This window comes from Abrus precatorius, unplaced genomic scaffold, assembly GCF_003935025.1.
Source record: "Abrus precatorius isolate BTA unplaced genomic scaffold, Abrus_2018 Scaffold6, whole genome shotgun sequence".
Lineage (NCBI taxonomy): Eukaryota > Viridiplantae > Streptophyta > Magnoliopsida > Fabales > Fabaceae > Abrus > Abrus precatorius.
Genome location: NW_020874406.1, coordinates 5,209,953 through 5,230,270, shown reverse-complemented (window position 1 = coordinate 5,230,270; position 20,318 = coordinate 5,209,953). Strand labels below are relative to the sequence as shown.

At 36.3% G+C, this 20,318-nt stretch overlaps 1 protein-coding gene across 2 annotated transcripts in view; it reads right to left on the bottom strand.

Annotated features, from left to right (window-relative positions):
* LOC113868444 (mediator of RNA polymerase II transcription subunit 23) overlaps window positions 1-19,837 on the bottom strand; it is a 39,047-nt gene extending 19,210 nt beyond the window's left edge. The window contains exons 1-10 of one of the 2 annotated variants that reach the window (XM_027504028.1): window positions 19,691-19,837; window positions 19,582-19,625; window positions 19,053-19,152; window positions 17,793-18,782; window positions 11,359-11,593; window positions 3,946-4,163; window positions 3,396-3,603; window positions 1,948-2,228; window positions 1,348-1,431; window positions 700-794 (exon numbers count right to left, since the gene is read on the bottom strand). In XM_027504028.1, coding sequence (XP_027359829.1) covers window positions 700-794; window positions 1,348-1,431; window positions 1,948-2,228; window positions 3,396-3,603; window positions 3,946-4,163; window positions 11,359-11,593; window positions 17,793-18,782; window positions 19,053-19,152; window positions 19,582-19,625; window positions 19,691-19,807 — 2,372 coding nt within the window. In that variant the 5' untranslated portion in view covers window positions 19,808-19,837. The remainder of the gene's footprint in view (window positions 1-699; window positions 795-1,347; window positions 1,432-1,947; window positions 2,229-3,395; window positions 3,604-3,945; window positions 4,164-11,358; window positions 11,594-17,792; window positions 18,783-19,052; window positions 19,153-19,581; window positions 19,626-19,690) is intronic. The other variant, XM_027504029.1, reaches the window with a different exon arrangement.
* Window positions 19,838-20,318: the final 481 nt, after the last annotated feature.

The window sequence follows — 20,318 nt, the reverse complement described above, 5'->3', positions numbered from 1 at the left end:
AAGCTTTCTCCTTTAGAAACAGCAAATCAAACCAGTCATCAAAGGTCAACAGCTTCAAAATTGTTGACAATTCAATGATTCTACCCCAATTCATATCAACATAAGATCACAATGGCGGAAAAATGAATGATGCATACTCCACTGGGAACAGCAGTATGAAGCATTCCTTTCCAGGATAGAGTCATCACTTTAAAGCCCAAACTTAATGTGCATGAGTGGTTGCTATCATTCTTGTTGCTGTGCGAGAAAATCCATAGCCATTTTCACAATCACACTCATGCCAAATTGTGGCAACTCATGAGTCACATAATACTAAGCTTGGGAATCACACAACAAAGTTTCTTTTAGGCATCAAAGCTGTTATTAACTCTTTTTTGGGGCGGACAATCTAGTATCTCCCAAGAAGAATTCAATTTGCTCTCAAGTCTCCAATTCTCCCAAGTTTTCTCACTATTTGAAAAATAGCTTCTAACGTTTGATTCCAAGCAAAATAAAAGATATCTTCCCATCTAAATCCATTTCTAGAAACTTGAGATACTTTTTGGGGCAAAGACCCAGGCCCAGATACGATGGTAAAGGATATTTAGTTCTAAAACCACTTGCTAAACACGAACAACAGGAATATAATCCCACACAAGTGATAACTAAATTTACTTTTTACAGAAAGAAATTTCACCAATGGCGTATAGATATAATCACCTGTACAGTGGAAGCAGTCGGTAGTTCAAAATCTCAAGCACTAAAAGTGTTACCCCAGGTTTGCTCAACAAAGAAGGACTTCTTTGCACCAAATGCTGTGATAAGTCATTTTTGAGAAATGTAATTATAACATCAATAAGTGAGTACACACTAGTACTTGAATAAATGAACAATATAAATGGGTAACAAAGATGACTTAAATACTTAATGAAACCTTGAAAAGGATAGGAATTAGGCAATGATTGATATAAGATGAACAAGAAAAAGTGAGAATCAGAACAACTCTGTGTTGCAATTTTACGAGACATATAGTGGTCCATCTTGTTATCCACCAAAAAACAAATAATTTAGCACTTTAGATTGACTGTAAAAACAAGTTAGATTAATTACTTTATTTGTCCATACGACTATTTACTCAAAATAAAAGCTAATCAGAAGCAGCTAGCTAATTTCCAGTAAATTTAGAAGTTCTGCCTCGGGCTTCACTCATTCAGTATTCAATGTCACATTTAAACAAAAGATAGAAAAGTAAACGTAGTTCCATCTAAACATATAACGGATTAATAAACATAACACCTTTTAGTTTGTAAATTACCATATAAAAGAAAAATAACACAAAATATTATCACTAAAGGAAAAGAAAAATACATTGAAATGCGAACGGAAGAGTGAATGAGGTGCTAAGAGCAATAATCTTGTATAAGTTTCCACCATTGCAATGCTGGGTACAACCTGCAAAGTATGAGGTAAATATCAGAAGGCAGTTATTCCTGACCTATAAAAAGGTGAAATATAATTTTCATTTTCAGTTCTTTAAAAAGAAAAATCCTTGCTGAAAAAGTAATAACCAGGACTCTTAATGATAGTATGGATATGGAACATTCATACTATTACAAGTATGGAACAAAATAATTATGCTGGTAAATGAATCTTGGCAAGACAGAGAGAAAGAGAGCAAGGGAAACAACCTGCCCCGAAAATAGAGAATCTTCCATTTGATAAGACAGCTTCAAATGGAAGATTCATACTATTACAAGTATGGAACAAAATAATTATGCTGGTAAATGAATCTTGGCAAGACAGAGAGAAAGAGAGCAAGGGAAACAACCTGCCCCAAAAATAGAGAATCTTCCATTTGATAAGACAGCTTCAAATGGAAGATTCATACTATTACAAGTATGGAACAAAATAATTATGCTGGTAAGTGAATCTTGGCAAGACAGAGAGAAAGAGAGCAAGGGAAACAACCTGCCCCGAAAATAGAGAATCTTCCATTTGATAAGACAGCTTCAAACATAAGTTCATTGAAAATCCAGATAACAATGACATGGGCAGTGGGCTCACTTCTCGTGTAGCCACTAATATCTCAGATGGTTGAACATTTGTTCCTGGCAGTAAGTCAATAACTCCAGCAGATTTTAACCAATTCATTACTGTTTCACAAGCAGGTTGTGCCATTGTGTAGGTCACAACCCAAAACATTCCTATTGAGCGTTCATCCATATTCATATAATCCATCATTCTATCCCCTGACAATTCAAGTGTGAATTAGAATGACAGAAGTGAGCAAACACAAATGGTCATTTAACTACAGTGTATATATTTCACTCAAAAAATGGCCAAAAATTATCGAGAAGAGTATAGCACTAATGTATGTATCTGCATAGAGTGTAGCAAAAGAAGAATTTCATAAATAAAAGATTAAGAAATATTATATTAGAGAGAAAACAAGAAATAAACAAAGATAAAGAAAGAGAAAGTAGAAGAATTAGAAGACCATGCCTATGCTTAAGCTAATTACAAAGAAACAGTACAATCTGCAGCTAAATAACAAACTAAAATTAACCACAGTAACTATTTCAGGTTTACCATGACATCCAACATTAGCTAAAGAAAACTTAATCACGGAAATCTCAGCAAATTAATTACAGAAATCTCCCAAAAGTCAATAAATTATGTTCATTTAAACCAATGTAAAGATCAATTTTTTTAAAAAAAAAAATGTTCTATGGAAGTAACAAGTTAATAATAATGTTGCTTAGTCAGTCAATCAAGGTTTACCTGCTGCTCTTTATATAATTATTTAACCAAATAATAACACCATTAGAAAAATGATAATAAATAAAAACAATAAAGAAAATGCAAAGAAGAGGAAGGAAGCATCTTTAACACCATATGTTAACTGATAAAGGAAGAAGAGATTAAGGAATTACGTGTTACAGTTAACACACCACTAATGTGATTTATATACACTCCATGAGTGCAGTAATTGTAACACAAGTTACAAGCACTACTTCTTATATACTACAGATTACAATATCTAGTAACTAAGAGAAACATAAGGATATTCAATGTAGATGAGAAGGATAAGAAGCATGCGCTTAAATCTAAAATGAACTTCCATCAAATCTTCTCCATATACTGGGAGCATGAAAATTTTATAAGTTAACGCAGCAGATAATCTGCAATACAAATTAATTGTAGTCCTTCCATGTTCATAAGAAGGCATATCAACTTTTAGGAAAAAGAAAAGAAAATTGCCAAGTAATCAGCATATGTTTCTTCATATCCATACATTAGAGCGAGTTAAAATATAAAACATTTCAAAATGAACCTTATCAATAAACAGCAAACAGTTATGTAGTTATTAGACATTGTCATATGCTAAACTATGAAATGATCATGTTTTAATCAACCTTTGCTTGCTTGTCTCCACCATTCATCTATTTGCTTTCCTTTTTGAAGCTGTTCATTGTTCAGATATTCTCTGGTTGATGTGTTCAGTGACCAAATACGTAAATTTTGACAACTGCTCACAAAATCAAGCAAGATACTTTGAGGATTATTAGGATCAGAACTTCTGTCTTCTCTATGGAATGACAAAATCTTTCTGGTCGTCTCCACCTATCATGCAGTGCCATATTACCCATCAACTTCCACATTAACACTAGCACAACATAATTTCATGAAATTGCTAAAACACATCACCTTAACTATTATTTCCCGCATAAACTATTCCATTAAATAGTTACAAAAATATAAAGTTCAGATATGATAAATGTTCATTTCTTGAGAAGGCTTTGGACTACCCTTCCAGAGTAAATATGCAATTGATAAAACGCATTTGGGACATCAAAAATGAATTTATTTTTGGATCACAAGGAAAATATAAAGAACTATAATTTTCTTTATCTGTGCATCATGACAGCAAGATAAAATAACAAAGCTTTACATTTAATTAACCACCTTTCTAGAATCTGAATTCAAAGCATTCATGACCAACTCAATTCGAATTATCTGTGCAAGCAGCCATGTCACATGGTTTGTCTTAAGTAATTGATGATCACCATCTGTAAGACGTGAAACCAGCTTGTCCACAAAATCAACAAAATCAATGCACCCACTTTTGATGAGAAAATAGAAAATATCAGAGAAGACCAGCCAGTCCTGCCAGCAGTTTATCTCTGCAAGATATATTCAGAAAGAATCAGATATTGAAATATGATTAAAAAAAATTTCCTAGAACAGTAATGCTCTTATAGCAAACATAAGCAGAGCACCAAAGAGCAGCCAAAAACAAAATCTTAGAACAAAACTGCTGTAAAGGAAAAGATACGCCAATAAAAATAAGAAAATTCCTATTCCTATCCCCCCCCCCCCAAAAAAAATGCTTAAAAGAATCTGTATGGCCATTTTTAAGCATGAAAAAGATTTTCATTAAACAGAAAAGGGTGAATACTAGGGGTGTTAACAAGGTTTTACCTTGTAGTTAAGGCTAGAGCTTACACTTACTCTTAGATAAGGAAGTAAGCTCTAGGGAAATTGCCCTTGTTACTAAGGGCTTGCTCTAAGGTTTAGAAAAGGTAGAGGTCTCTCATCAGCTACTTAGCTCCTTATCTTAATTGTTCATTCCCCTCACCTGAGGTTCAATCACTAGACTTATAGTTAAGTAAGACAACATCAAGTAAATAATAGTTAAGACTTCCTCGTTTGTGCTCCACATCTATGAAGCACTCACTCAACTTACAAGAGATTGACTGCCCCATCAGTACGCTTTATTATGTGCTACCCTCATGGCAGAACAAGAAAGCATCTTAAATGCTCCGATATGAGAGGGCTCACCTTGAGATGAGGAAGTAGGGGTGATCCCTCTCTTCTCTAGCTTTACAATTAATGAAGATAGTTGCTCGTGCATTAAATAAAGAAAGGGTATAGTGAGGTTAGAGCCCTTGCCTTTATTGTTCGTCACCCTCACCCAAGAGTAACTCACTTGAGATATAAGGGAGTTAGTTTCCTTATATCTTAAATCCTCCAAGACTGATGGAAAGAAATCCTCCAAAACGGATGTGACTTAATACAAGAAAATAACTAAAACAAAAGGGGGTAGGGATAGATATAAGTATAATTTGCAGAAAAACTTTAAATCTATGCAAATCTGAGATCACAAAAACACCCAAACAGCAGTAAGTAAAATAAAGCACGAAGACTGCTGCCCAAAGAGATATCAGTGTCGGACACATTTCTGACACTGATGCCTCCCCAACACGCATGGGACACATGTGGACACCTCATGGACAGTAATAATGTATTCTTCAACGCAGAACAGCTTGTATTCTCCAACTTCTTCCACACACTTCTTCCTTTTCCATTTTTGTTCTCTAAACTCAATGTCTTTCACTCCCTCTTTGCTGCACCTATGATGATGATCGTCAGTGGTCATGGGTCTGTCACTGTTTTCAAACTCCACTTCTCATCACCCTTCTCTGCTCTAAGCCAATAGCATCTTTGTTTTCAGACTTTGCTACAACTCTTTTGGTTAGTGGTCGGTGGTTGTGGGTTGCCTCTTCTTGACTCAACAGTGGTTGGTGACATGATTGGGGGTGTTCTCGTATCTGTTGAAAGTTATTTTATTGTCATTGCTGCAAGTTTCTAGTGTCTCGGTTTTGAAATCTGCTACAACTTACTCAGTTTGTGGTTAGGGGCTGTGGGCTCGGGGCCTGTTAGTGGTTGGTGCTTGGTGCTTGGTGCTTGGTGGTGGTTCTCATCACTCTTCTCCTTTGTAAGCTTATAAGTTCACTGTTTTCAGACTCCATTAGTTGAGGTATTTTACCCTTTTCCACTCTGTTTGCAACCAAAATGAAATAAAATTTCTTGCTTTCAGTTTTACCTATATGCTAAATTAAGAAAGAGACTAAGTTTTGGTCTCTAGTTAACTATTTGTTAGTTCTAAATTATGTTTGTATAAAATTATGACTAAACTCTGATTTTAGTTCCTGAAACAACAAGCGTCAAGCATTCTAGTCCCTTAAATTTTAAAAATATCACGTTAGTTCCTAATTTCTATCTCCGTCCGCCATTTTAGTCCTTCAAGCCAGACATTGCCAACATACAGTAACAAAATACTAATATGTCACATTAAGTGATAAGTTGAAAGCTGAGTTGGCCAAGAACGATGTAATTTTACTGTTCAAATCAGTAAACATGGCCAAAAAACTGGTGCTCGCAACTTTCCCTTTTCTTTGAGTAAAAAGACCATAATTTTTCCCCTAAATACAGTCCCATTTCAAGCATTGGCTGCAAGGTGGTCTCATCACCAACAACACTAGCCCGTCTCGTGACCAAAAACTGCAAAGCATTCCTTTCCCCACCATTCTTCACATGCCCAAAAATCAGTGTTCCAAGATGTTAAATCCCTCACAAGGCATTTTATTAAAGAAGCAAGGGCTAGAACAATTCAATACATTGCTAGGTGTTTTTACATAAATTCAATCCCTCTCAATGTTGTGCAGTCTATAAGCTTCAAGTTTATGGTTGAGGCAATTGTAAATTACACTCCACACCTAAAACCACCAAGCTATCATGAGATGAGAATTCCATTTACTTATAAAGGAAGTGGAGTTAACAAAGGAAATGATGAAGCTTTTCAAAGAAGAATGAGTGAACTTTGGTTGTTCTATTATGTCGGATTGATAGGCATAAACCACGAACCATAATAATGAAGGTCTATCAAAGGAAAGCTAACCGGAAATAGAAGTTAGTTATAACTGTAAACAGATATAACCATGTCAGCCTATTGTAATCTGGAACCCTATAAAGGGTGGGTGAGAGTGTTTAGTGAGGAAGGGAAGAATAAGAAATTCATTACGAGGGAGGGAGAGACAGGACTCTCGAATTATCCTGAGATTGCCATTGTAATTCAGCTGTTCTTGTTGTATTCTTTAGAAAGCATTAATAAAAGTCCTATTCAGGAGCTATTTGAGGCACCAACAACATTACCACCAGCAAGGAAGCATGATCATGCCATACACCTACAAGAGAGAGCTGTTATTCCTAATATCCGCCCATATAGGTACCCTCATTATCAAAAATCGGAAATTGAAAAAATGGTGAAGGAAATGCTGGAAGCAGGAATTGTGAGATATGGTTTAAGCCCATACACTAGCCTTGTGATTTTGGTAAAGAAAAAGGATGGAAGTTGGCAATTTTGTGTGGACTATAAAGCGCTTAAAAAGGTAACCATACCTAACAAATTTCCTATACCCATCATTGACAAATTGCTGGACGAATTGGGGAATGCTACAATTTTTTCAAAACTGGACCTAAGGTCCGGATACCATCAAATTAGAATGAGAAGCGAGGATATAGAGAAGACAGCTTTCAGAACCCACGAAGGTCACTATGAATTTGTGGTAATGCCCTTCGGGCTTACTAATGCACTCTCAACCTTCCAATCCTTGATGAATGAAGTCCTCAGACCTCTGTTACGAACCTGTGTGCTAGTATTTTTTGATGATATCCTTATCTACAGTAGACACTCAGCACTTAACCGAGGTATTAAATTTACTGCTAAAGCATGAACTGAAGGTCAATCAAAGGAAATGCACCTTTGGCCAAGCCACACTGGAATACTCGGGTCACATTATATCGGCAGGCACTGTAGCAGCTGACCCAAAAAAGGTGGAAGCTATGTGGCTATGGCCCCAACCAAAAAACGTGAAAGGCCTCAAAGGATTCTTGGGTTTAACGGGGTACTATCAGAGATTTGTGCAACGGTATGGTCTGATCACAAAACCCCTCACTCAACTCTTAAAGAAGGACAGCTTTATGTGGAGTAAAGAAGCCCAAGATGCTTTTGATAAACTAAAGCAGGCCATGACCATACTCCCAGTCCCGAGTGTCCCAAATTTTTCCAAAACCTTCATCTTGGAAACTGATGCGTCAGGGATAGGATTAGGGGCTGTTTTGCTCCAAGAGGGAAAGCCTCTAGCCTTCTGGAGCACTACCTTATCTGACAGAAATCAAAGGAAGTCAGTCTATGAAAGAGAGTTGATGGCAGTGGTTAAAGCTGTTCAGAAATGGAGGCATTGTTTGCTGGGAACTCACTTCATCATACAAACGGATCAAAAAAGCTTAAAATTCCTTACGGATCAGAGGCTATGGGCAGAAGAACAATTCAGATGGATTTCAAAGCTGTTTGGGTATGACTTCGAAGTTCAGTATAAGCCAGGGAGAGAGAACACGGCCGCAGATGCTTTGTCCTGCAGGAGCTCATATTACTCCTTATCTGTCCTACAAATGGCAGATTGGGAAGAGTGGCAAGAGGAAATACAACAAGATGCCAAACTGAAAACCATTATACAGGATCTAGTGCTGAACAACACTTCTCATCCTGGATACACCTTGAGAGACCACAAGTTGTTCTATAAAAACAATTTAGTACTCCCTAAAGCTTCCGCTAAAATTCCCATCATTCTAAAGGAATTTCATTCCTCTTTAATAGGGGGACATTCCGGATACTTAAGAACCTTCAAGAGAATTGCAAATATAGTTTATTGGGAAGGCATGAAGAAAGACATCAAGGAATTTGTGGCAGCATGTGATGTATGCCAGAGAAACAAATACTCCACTCTGACTCCAGCAGGGTTACTGCAGCCCTTACCCATCCCTACAGCAGTATGGAGGGACATTTCTATGGACTTCGTCGGAGGATTACCGAAGTCTAAAGGAAAAGATACTATCCTTGTTGTGGTAGATAGACTAACGAAGTACACTCATTTTCTACCATTGGGCCATCCTTATACAGCAGGAGAAGTGGCAGCAATCTTTGTACAAGAAATATTGAGACTACATGGCTTCCTTAGCTCTATTGTTTCGGATAGAGATTCAATGTTTATGAGCAATTTTTGGAAAAGTTTGTTCAAAGCAGTTGGCACGGAGTTGAAATTCAGTTCGGCTTACCACCCACAATTGGATGGCCAAACTAAGGTAGTAAACAGGAGTGTGGAGGTGTACCTACGATGTCTAACCGGGACAAGGCCCAAAAATTGGACATCGTGCTTAGCTTGGGCAGAATACTGGTTCAACACTAATTACAATGCCTCTAGCAAAATGACCCCATTTCAGGCCCTATATGGAATTGACCCTCCATCCCTTCTCAAGGGGTCTGTGACTCCATCCCAAATGGAGGAGGTCAACCAGTTGGTGCAGAACCGTGATGAGTTGTTGGACGAACTAAGAAACAACCTCCTTAAAGCCCAAGATGCCATGCGCATACATGCTAATAAGCATAGAAGAGATGAAGAGTTCCAAGAAGGGGACTGGGTGTTTTTGAAGATCCAACCCTACAAAAGAAAATCTATGTCTAAGAGACTAAATGAAAAACTGAGTCCTCGCTTCTATGGCCCCTTCAAGGTTATAGCTAAAATAGGGCAGGTGGCTTACAAGTTGGAATTACCTCCAGACAGCAAAATTCATCCAGTTTTCCACGTATCATTACTGAAGAAAAGAGTGGGCCCACCAGTACAAACTCAACCTCTACCAAAAATGTTGACAGAAGACCAGGAGCTGCTAGTTTGTCCACAAAACGTATTGGAAGTGCGTGAAACGATAGGGGGCGAGGTGGAAGTCTTGATACAGTGGCAAGACCTGCCTTTATGCGAAAATAGCTGGGAATCAGCTGCAAGGGTACAAGAAGCTTTTCCGTCCTTTGACCTTGAGGACAAGGTGAAACTTTTGGCGCCGGGTATTGATAGGCATAAACCACGCCCCATAATAAAGAAGGTCTACCAAAGGAAAGCTAAAACCGGAAATAGAAGTTAGTTATAACTGTAAACAGATATAACCATGTCAGCCTATTGTAATCTGGAACCCTATAAAGGGTGGGTGAGAGTGTTTAGTGAGGAAGGGAAGAATAAGAAATTCATTACGAGGGAGGGAGAGACAGTACTCTCGAATTATCCTAAGATTGCCATTGTATTTCAGCTGTTCTTGTTATATTCTTTAGAAAGCGTTAATAAAAGTCCTATTCAGTGTTATTCTGTTTTGGGTATCTAACACGGATGCATGGACTAAAAAATAGAACATTGATTAACATGGTGAAATATACACATGGGACTATGTTTATTAAGAGTGCAGATGCTTTTGGATTTGTGAAAACTAGGGAAAAGCTGTTTGAGTTGTTGGATTCCTTTGCAGATGAGATTGGAGAGCAAAATATCATCCAAGTGCTGATTAATAACGGTAGTAAACTATGTCTTAGTTGGTAAGAGTCTTATTTTGATATTCTTACATATGCATATTACAAAAACCTAAGTCTATTAGTTTCTAACTTAGATAATTTCTTTCAATGTTGCCTTAGGTAAATATTTACCAGCCAAAAGATCACATTTTTTTGGACATGTGCTGCCCATTGTGTGAACTTGATGCTAGAAGACATTGTAAAGATTCAAAAAGTTAAAAAAGACCACACAAAGAGGATGTTCACTTGTAGGATTTACTTATAACTGAACACGAGGCGAAAGTTTACAAATATAAAGGAATTAGTTAGGCATGGTGTTACCCAATTTGCAACAACATTTCTTACCTTGCAAAGGTTGCATAAATAAAAACACAACCTTAGAAATATATTTTCCTTGTAATGATTGGTTGAAGTCAAAGAGATTAAGGGTAAGAGAAAAAAAGACATTGTTTTGATGCCTAAATTTTGTAATGATGTTTTGTACACTCTTAAAGTCATATGGGGCCACTTAGTGTTCTAAGGCTTATAGACAATTTAAAAAAAAAAAAGCAATAGAATATATATACATAGATCAAAGATGGAAATGCATAGATCAAAGATGAAAATGTCAACTTCATCATCCCCTACATTCTAAGGCCATTATTTAAACCCTAAGTATTATTATTCCAATCCAAGAATTGAATATGTTCCTAAAGTGACACATGAACTATACAAGTGCATTGAAAGATTGTGTTCATCTTAAGAAGAGGTAGATAAAATCACATTTGAGTTAATCATATATAAAAGAGCTTACACAGAGAGCTTACACAGAATCTTTGAATTGAAACTGAAGGCAGCTATAATGCAAAGGCAGACTTTGACTCCTGGTTAGTCTTAAAGTATCGAGCACTTAAGCTGTATTATTGATTTGTAGTCTTTTAATTATAAACCTAATAGCCTAATTTTATAGTAATGCTAAATTTCTAATTAGTTTACTAGTATTGAGCACTTAAGCCCATTACCAACCAAATGAAAGGATTACGAAGATTTTAGAATCTCATCACCCTCTGCAAGATATTTTAAGGCCAACTCATAGCAAGACGATGTAATTTAAAACTACTTCAGCACATATATATGTACAAAGAGAGATAAAATATTATTGCCTGAATTTGTCATTTTCAATAGTTCAACAATTCTATCAATAGTTGCCTCACAGATCATCTCTGAAGAAAAAACAGCACCAGCAGTAGGCACTTGAGATGAAGGCCTATAGCAAGAAGCCAATACCAGCACACGTCTCCACCAATCAGGTGATGGTGTAGTACGAAGAGCATGCCTTATGCAACGTACAGCTCTCTCCCAGTCCAAACTGCCCTTCTGAATAGAGGATGCAATATCCTATAGACAGAATTAAGAGACAAATTTACCAACTCATGTCAAATTCTCATCAAATGTCAACTAGCTAAAGTATGTTGTCATAAACCACAGTTGCATACCTGTTCAGTACATTTTAGTTATTAAAAGGAATAAATGCACAATAACAAAAAATACATTCCAATAAAATAGAATAAGAGTGCAGAACATTGGACAGTGTTGAGATATTGTGAAGATTATAGAGTATCCCAGCAGATATGATATAAATGTGATTGAGTTGATTTTATCTCAGATATGATTTGCATTTACATATACCAGATTTACTGTATATTATGTAATCAGGGAGATATCATTAGATTTAATTCCATTCTTTCCTCTGTTTGGTTTCGTACCCTCTGTACAGTTTGACTATCAAAAATATACATCATGAAGTCCCACTCAAGTAGTTTTGGATCCTCAAATAAGGGACAAGGATGTCGAGATCATTATGGAGAACACCCTCAGTGCTCTTATTGTATGTGTTTTGGCCATATCCATGAAAAATGTTAATCACTAATTGGCTTCAGTCAATGTGACTCAGACCTCCAACGATGGAAAGCTGCCAGAGCCCAAGAAGACCAAACAAATTATGCTGTCTAATAATGATTATAAGAAATTTTTGCAGTACAAGGCATTACAGGCCTCATCCTCAGCCCCACTTGCTCATACTGGTAATCCTACAATCTGTCTCTCTCTAAATCCTCATCTGTTGGTCCATGGATTTTGGACTAGAGTGCTTCTGATCATGTTGCGGGTAATCCACTTCTTTTCTCCAAGTTATCCCAACCTAAAATCCCTCATTACATTACTCTTGCAGACAAGTTGAAAGCTAAAGCTAGTGGCATTGGTCAAGCCACACCTCCTCCATCTTTCTCTCTTGATTTTGTCCTTTTCATTCCTAATTTTTACTTTAATTTGATTTCTGTTAGTAGTCTAACACAGTCAAAATTATTCTAGAGCCTTCTTTTCTTATTCTTTTCTCATATAGGATTGGAGTACAGGGCAAATGATTGGTATAGGCTGAGTCATGTGGGCTTTATTGCCTTCAATCTCCTTCCTCAGTTGCTATTACAGAGTCTCCTAATCTCCTCCATCATCGGTTGGGCCATCCAAGTCTCAAAAAGTTAAAGAAAATGGTTCCTCATTTGTCTTCTCTTGAGCCCTTAGAATGCGAGTCTTGTCAACTTGGAAAGCATGTCCAATCTTCTTTTCCTAAAAGTGTCCAGTCACAAGTTCAATCTCCCTCTGATGTTATTCTTTCAGTTGCATGGAGGTCGTGTTACTACTGTTTTAGGGCATAGGCATTTTGTTACATTCATTGATGAGTTTTCAAAATGCATGTGGATTTTCTTATTTAAAGAAATATCAGAGTAATTTAATGTATTTCAAAATTTCTATAAAGAAATTCAAAATCAGTTTGGTCGTTCTAATTGCATCCTATGTAGTGATAATTCAAAAGAGTGCTTTTTTGCTCCCTTTAATTCTTTCTTAGCAAATAATGGGGGAATACATGTCTTCTAGTCCCCATACTCCTCAACAAAATGGTATTGCTGAATGTAAACATTGCCATATTATTGAAACAGCACATGCTATGCTCATAAATGCCAATGCTCCTTTAAAGTTTCGAGGTGATGCTGTTCTTACTGCAGAATTTGTTAATAAACAGAATACCATCTGCAGCTGTCCAAAACAAGGTCCCTCATTCCATATTGTTTTCTGATGAACCTTTGTTTCATATTTCCCCACAAGTTCTTGGTTCTAACTGTTTTGTTCATGATCTTACTCCAGCTCTTGATAAGTTGTATGCTCGTGTTGTGAAGTGTATTTTTCTGGGGTACTCAAGAGTTCAAAAGGGATATCGGTGTTACTATCCTTCCTCCCTTGGTTATACACGTCAACAGTGTCACCTTTTTTGAAGATACACCTTACTTTACATCGTCACTGGTCCAAGTTTGTCTCTCAAGTTATTCCCATTCCTTGTATCTTTCCTGCAATCCCTCCTACATCTACAATAGATAAGCTGGTTCTATCACCTATATCAAAGCTTTCTAGTCCTCCACCCTGATAACTTATCAGGGTCATCCGTGACCTCTCTCTCCTAACATCCCTCCTACAGAAAGATCATGTGACTCATCTCCTGCCCCACTCTCTTCTCCTGCTTCAGATCCTCCTCCTAATCCCTGAATGATCTTCCTATGCACTTTTGCAAAGACACACATTCTACTTGCAATCCTCATCCCATTTATTATTTCCTCAATTATCATTGTTTTCACCATTACACTATACTTTTGTCTGCTCTTTCTTCTATTTCTATTCCTAAGTCTCCACAGTTCTCTTTCCACCTAGGTTGGCAATAGGGTATGATTGACGAGATGACAGCTTTTGAATCCAATCAAACATGGACCCTTGTTTCCTCTCCTCCTAGGATATCTATTGTTGGGTGCCATTGGGTTTATACTGTCAAAGTTGGTCCAAATGGACAAATTGACCAATTGAAAGCTCACTTGGTGGCTAAGGGTTATACCCAAGTATTTCACTGGATTATAGTTATATATTCTCTCTTGTGGCAAAAATGGCCTCTATTCCTCTCCCTCTCTCTATGGCAGCAATGCGACATTTGCCATTATACCTATTAGACATTAAAAATGTTTTTCTCCTTGGAGATTTAGAAGAGGAGCTCTATATGGAGCAACCACCTTACTTTGTTACACAAGGGGAGTGTAGAGGATATGTAGTCATCTAAAATGGTCTCAAACAATGGGTTGGGTCATTGACCTGTCCCGATCCAAAGAGACAACCCATGAACTCAAATCCTAAATCATGCAACCGCTCTACCTCTCTCTTCTTTGTCTCACATCTTCATCTCTCTTCTTCATGTTTCTGCTTCGTGCCTTCATCTTTTTGCTTCATCTAAGTTCTTCGTCCTCACTCTCACAGTCTCACTCCACCCCTGTTCTTCCTCAACGTTCATTAGTCTCTGGTGACTATTGCTGCCACAACTCAGGGCACCCACTACTACCTCCATCTTTGAATCCTCCATTTTTCCCAATAGCTTTTTTTTTTGTTTCTCACTCTCCCTCTTTCATTTTTACTTTATTTCAGTTTTTCCTCTCCATCTTTCAGTTTTCCTTATTTCAATTTTCCCTCTCCCATGGCTCTATTTTTATCTTTTTTTCTCAAGTAATTTCTCTTTTTCTTTTAGCTTTCCTCTTTATCATTTCTTATGACCTATAATATTTTTTATATATTTTATTATATTTGCCATAACTCGCCATGGAATCCACCATAATTTTATGGCAGTTTTTTGGCTTTCAGCCATGACTTGCCATCTGCCACTGATAACATTGTTTTGGTGCTAGTGTTGCTATTTTTCCTAAGGCTATTGTTGAGTACTTGGTTGATTTAAAAAGAACTAATGAAGAAGCTAAGAATAGAATAAAACCTAAGAATGTCCCACTAACTACTGACAAATTACCTTTATTCCAACAACCTTATCCCAGAAAAGAAGAAAAACAGGAAGTGGTACAATAGAAAAAGCTTTCAATGTTGAGGAAAGAAATCAACTTGGGCAAAGACAGAAAGAAAGTTTTATTCAACTGGCTTATCATTTCATCTTGCTAGAAATCCTTACTATGTTAGCTCTTATTCATTTGCTGCCGACCACGATTTTAGTGATTTCCTTCCTTCTAGTTATAATGCTTTAAGAACTAGTCTTGTACAACAAGAGACATCTCATATTGAAAGGTTTCTCCAACCTATAAAATATTTATGGCTTATAAAAGTAGTTACATTAGTTGCTAATGGATGGACATGTTCAAAGAAGGCCATTGATAAATTTTAAGTGAAGGAGGGCCAATATTTTTTAAGGCTGTTGATGATTCTAAGGAGTACAAGAACAAACACTACATGGCCAGCATAATAAAGGATGTAATTAATGAGGTGGGGCCTAAAATGTTCAAATCATAACCAATAATGCTCCTACTTGTAAGGCAGCCAAGATGTTAATTGAAGTTGTGTTTCCTTATGAGTTTTGGACCCCTTGTGTGGTTCATACTTTGAATCTAGCATTGAAAAACATGTGCAACTTGAAATATTGGTGGAAATGAAAATGTTTTCAATGAGTGCCATTGGATAACTGAAATAGTTGATGAAACATGTTTTATCAAGACTTTCATAATGACTCATTCAATGAGATTAGCTATTTTAATGAGTTTTCTTCTCTTAAATTGCTTTTTATTGCTAAAATTTGCTTTGCATCAATGGTTGTCATGCTAAAAAGATTGAAGTTGCTAATATGTGCTTTGCAAAATATGGCCATTAGTGATCAATAGAATAGTTATAGAGAAGATGATGTTGGCAAAGCTGCACATGTGAAAGAATTTATTTTAAATGATATATGGTGGAATAAATTAGACTATATTCTTTCTTTCATAGATCCTATATATAGCATGCTTAGAAAATGTGACACGGATGCTTCTACTATTCATTTGGTCTATGAAATGTGGGATACCAAGATTGAAAAAGTGAAGACAATCATATATAGGCATGAGAGAAAGGAAGCAAATGAGGTTTCCAATTTTTATGATGTGGTTCATAATATATTGAATTTTAGGTGGAGCAAGGGTTGTACTCCACTTCATTGCTTAGCCTATTCATTGAATAGAAGTCATAGTATAACAATTTTTTATCATATATAGGTATTATAGTGAAGAATGGCTTAGGAGAAGCTCCAAATAGGGTTCCTCCACATCAAGATGATGAAATTTCGAGAGAAAAGAATAAATTTCTAAAGAGATATTTTCCTAATGCTGAGGAAAAAAAAAAAAATTTTGTTGAATTCTCTAATTTCTCATCAAGTGCAGGTGACTTTGCTTCTTTTGATTAATTGAAGATAGGTGGACATTGGACCCAAAATCTTGGTGGGTAATGCATGAATCTTCTACCCCTTTACTTCAAAAACTTGTCTTGAAGCTTCTTGTACAGCATTGTTCCTCATCTTGCTGAGGAATTGGAGTATGTACTCTCATTCATTCTTTCAAGAGAAACAAAATGGATCTAGAAAGGACTGAGGATTTGGTTTATGTGGCATTCCAAGCTTTGTCTTTTGTCTAAGAAAGAAGAAAAGTATACTGAAAGAGAGACTAGGATGTGGGACATTAGTGGAGATGTGCATGATCCACTTGATGATGGTGATAATTTCTTGAATTGGCTGAGTTATCTCTTGATGAATCAAACTTAGAAGTTATGCTTTTTCTAAATGATGGGGACGGAGGAGATGAGTGTGACACGGTTAGAAACTTAGTAGGAAATTATGTAAAGGCGGAGCCTTCTCTTTGTGATAGTTCTATATTTCTATTGGATACAACTACTAATCTTTTTGTGAAATTCTAACTTGGATTGGGGGTAAAGTATGTAAATTTTTGGGTGTTCAGAGTGGGAGAAACATTCTGACTTGGCTACTTGGATAAGGGAAAGATATGATCGCATGTATCTTTTGTAAAATGTGATCATTGATATGCAAATGTAACACATTAATATAAATTAATTATCAACATATCTTTTACAGATATGAAAATGAAAGCATGAGTATCATATTTAACTTATTGATGTCCTAAACCAAAATGAACAAGCAATGAGATTCACTAGAGCAATTCTCTTCATAAACGGATCCATTGCTTTACACATCCATTTCTTTCTATAAGTACCAAAAAGCTACAAGAGAACTAAAATGTACACAAAATTTTGGTGGGCTACATTGCTCATAACTGAAACTAAATCTATCAGAGTTATGAGCACCATTCCTAGGCCCTTAATTAAAATAACTTTTCAGCGAATTTGTTATTTGGTGTGCTACCCTTGTTGACCAAGTGGATACTTGTCTAACCACCATTGCCTTAAAAAATTATAATGAACATTTCAGTACTGGTAATGGAGCCAAAAACTATCATTATTTTTTTTTTCTTTTTAACAAGAGATAGAAAGGGCTATTGTAATTAAAACAATGTCTGAGTTACTAGATACCATGAGTAAGAAGAGCACTATCAAAGTTATCAAAGTCACAATAGCATATGCATGTTAAGTGGTTCGATGACAATTTTCCCAAACAACATGGTAGTATCAGAGTATCTAAATACATGCTCATACATCAATAATAGTTTCTTGAAATAGAAATAAGATTCATCACCTCTCCATGCAATGGTTCTCCAAGTACGCTTAAATATGTAATTGGTGATAGCCGCAGGTGTGTTACTGCTTCACCTGAAACGTTAGGTGTTGTCTGATTCAGAATCCGATGAGTCCCAAAGGTAGGGCAATGAAGATGCTGATCTAACATTTGCATGTGCATAGCCATCATATCTCGTCTCCTGTGGATCTCCAAGATAAGTGTAAACAATGCTTCATCATCAGGTATATTCTCTATGAATTGCAAATCACTACGTAATAATTCATAAAAAGGCACCCGACATTTTCCCTCATCAACTAAAAGCCAGATCACATCCAAACAACTGTGTAGCCATGCAATTACAGCTTTGTCAGGTCTCCACAATTTTACTATATCAGATTCCTCAACCCCCTGTTGCCTCTGGTCCCAATTCACCAGCCAATTCAGCATATGGTGGAAGATTTCAGCATATGTCACTGGTTTTAGACAAAATTCAAGACCAGTTAAAATAATCTTGCAACATAGCTGGCGAAGGCTACTATTACTAATATCATTGTTTCTAACAGATGGACTGCCTCTTAGTTTAGATTGTTGTCCAGAGGAGGAAATATCAGATGATTTGACCGGAGACATAGCTGCACAAGCTAATGGCTCAGTCGTTGGCTGTGCGGGGGAACCAATAGTATGAACAGAAGTCAAAGGAGATGCAGGATTTGAAGACTGAAAATTAGAAGAATTAGCAATCGTGCTTGGAGGTGGCAGCATTCCTGACTGTGACAAGCTCGACGAGGAAACAGTTGGCACTGCTTGACTCAGTTGACCAACAGGCAATTCTGCCGAAGAAACCGAAGAGAGAAGGGATGGAAGAAGCGTATCCCAGTCAATGCACCCAATACCACATAAGCTTCTTAACACAAAAAGAAGAAACTCTGCCCGTGGCCCATGACCACTACACTGCACAACTAGTGATATAAGTATAGCTTCGGTCACAGAACGTAGTTGATCTTGGTCCTGAAAGTAAAACACAATCAACATATATATAACAACAACCAGCTTTTCTAACTAGAAGAATCAATCAAAATCATAATATTTTATAATAAGCCATGCATATGTATAAACTAATAATCGCTCAACCCTTCTTAACAATTTTTCCTATAGTTTGTCTTCACAAATATGAAAGAAATAAAATAAATTGTCATGTTCTCTCTTCAATTAAGACAAAGCAAAGACTAAACAACAAAGCGTGACATAAAAAGTTACATCTCATAATTTCAAACTCACAGGAAACTGGCTCTGGAGTTGCTCAAAATCTAGAATGAACTGCTCATTTGGTGGAGGAAGCTCTCGATTAAGCGCTTGTACACGTTTCTGCGTTTTGTTCCTGAAATGAATCATTCCGACATTGAAAAAAGTAAGAAGCTGAAAAGCACAAGAATCAAAACACATATCACATCACTGAAACAAGAAAATAAAAAAAGTTGAAAGCGAAAATAATCATTCAGCACTAGCTACAATAAGCGATTAAGAAAACTGAACGCCGTCAAAAATAATATTCATATTCATAATTATAACAATAATAATAATAATAATAATTATTATTATTATTATTATTATTATTACGCAGGTGTAGAATAAAAGCATTTGGATTTTACAATATCGAAAAACCTATAACCACATTTGGATAAAGCATATAACAGTGAAACCGGTTGTTGCATAACGAAAGCACGCGCATACGTTTCGATAAACTCCTATTCTCCAAGAAATTTTAAAAGGAAAAAGAAAACGCAAAAATTGAAGTGCGCGGACTTACGGTTGTTCGCGGAGTGAGTCTTCGGGTCTCTGGCGGCTGTTTCGCTGGGAAAATGAAAAGAAGTGAGAGAGAAGAAGAAGAAGAAGAAGAAGAGAGCAAAAGAAAGTACAGTGAGTCCTAAGTAGAGGTTGAAGAGATCGAGAATGGGGCCACGAGCGGGGTGGAACTGGAAAGAGCGCGAGGGTGTGTTTGTTGCTGCTGATCTCTGATTCTGAGATGGATCCATTTCTTGCCTTTCATCAACTTCCAGTGCTCAAACTCTATTGATTCCTAGTTTATATACAGCACTCTTAAGTCTTACAAGTTGAACTTGTATACAGATAATTGCGCCACTGAACAGTATCCAGTCTGTTGGGATGATTGGGTCCTAGTATCGGGTCGGTTTTTCACCCGAGACTTCGACCAAAACACAAGAAATGCTAATAACCAATAAACATGGCCGTGTTTATGTTCTTTATTAAGTTAGTTTGTTTAAAAGTATTTTAAAAGAATTACATTTTAAAAATAAAGAAATATATTTTAAAGAAAAATAATAATATTTTTTATTTCTTTAAAAATAAACTAATTCATAAAACTATCACATATATATATATATAATACATATTTTTTATTTATTATTTTATTCATTGACTGATAGATAAAAATAAATAAATAAATTTAAAATGATAAATTAAAAAGAATATAGTTAAACATAATTAAGAAAATGCATACTATTTATTATGTCAACATAATACTAA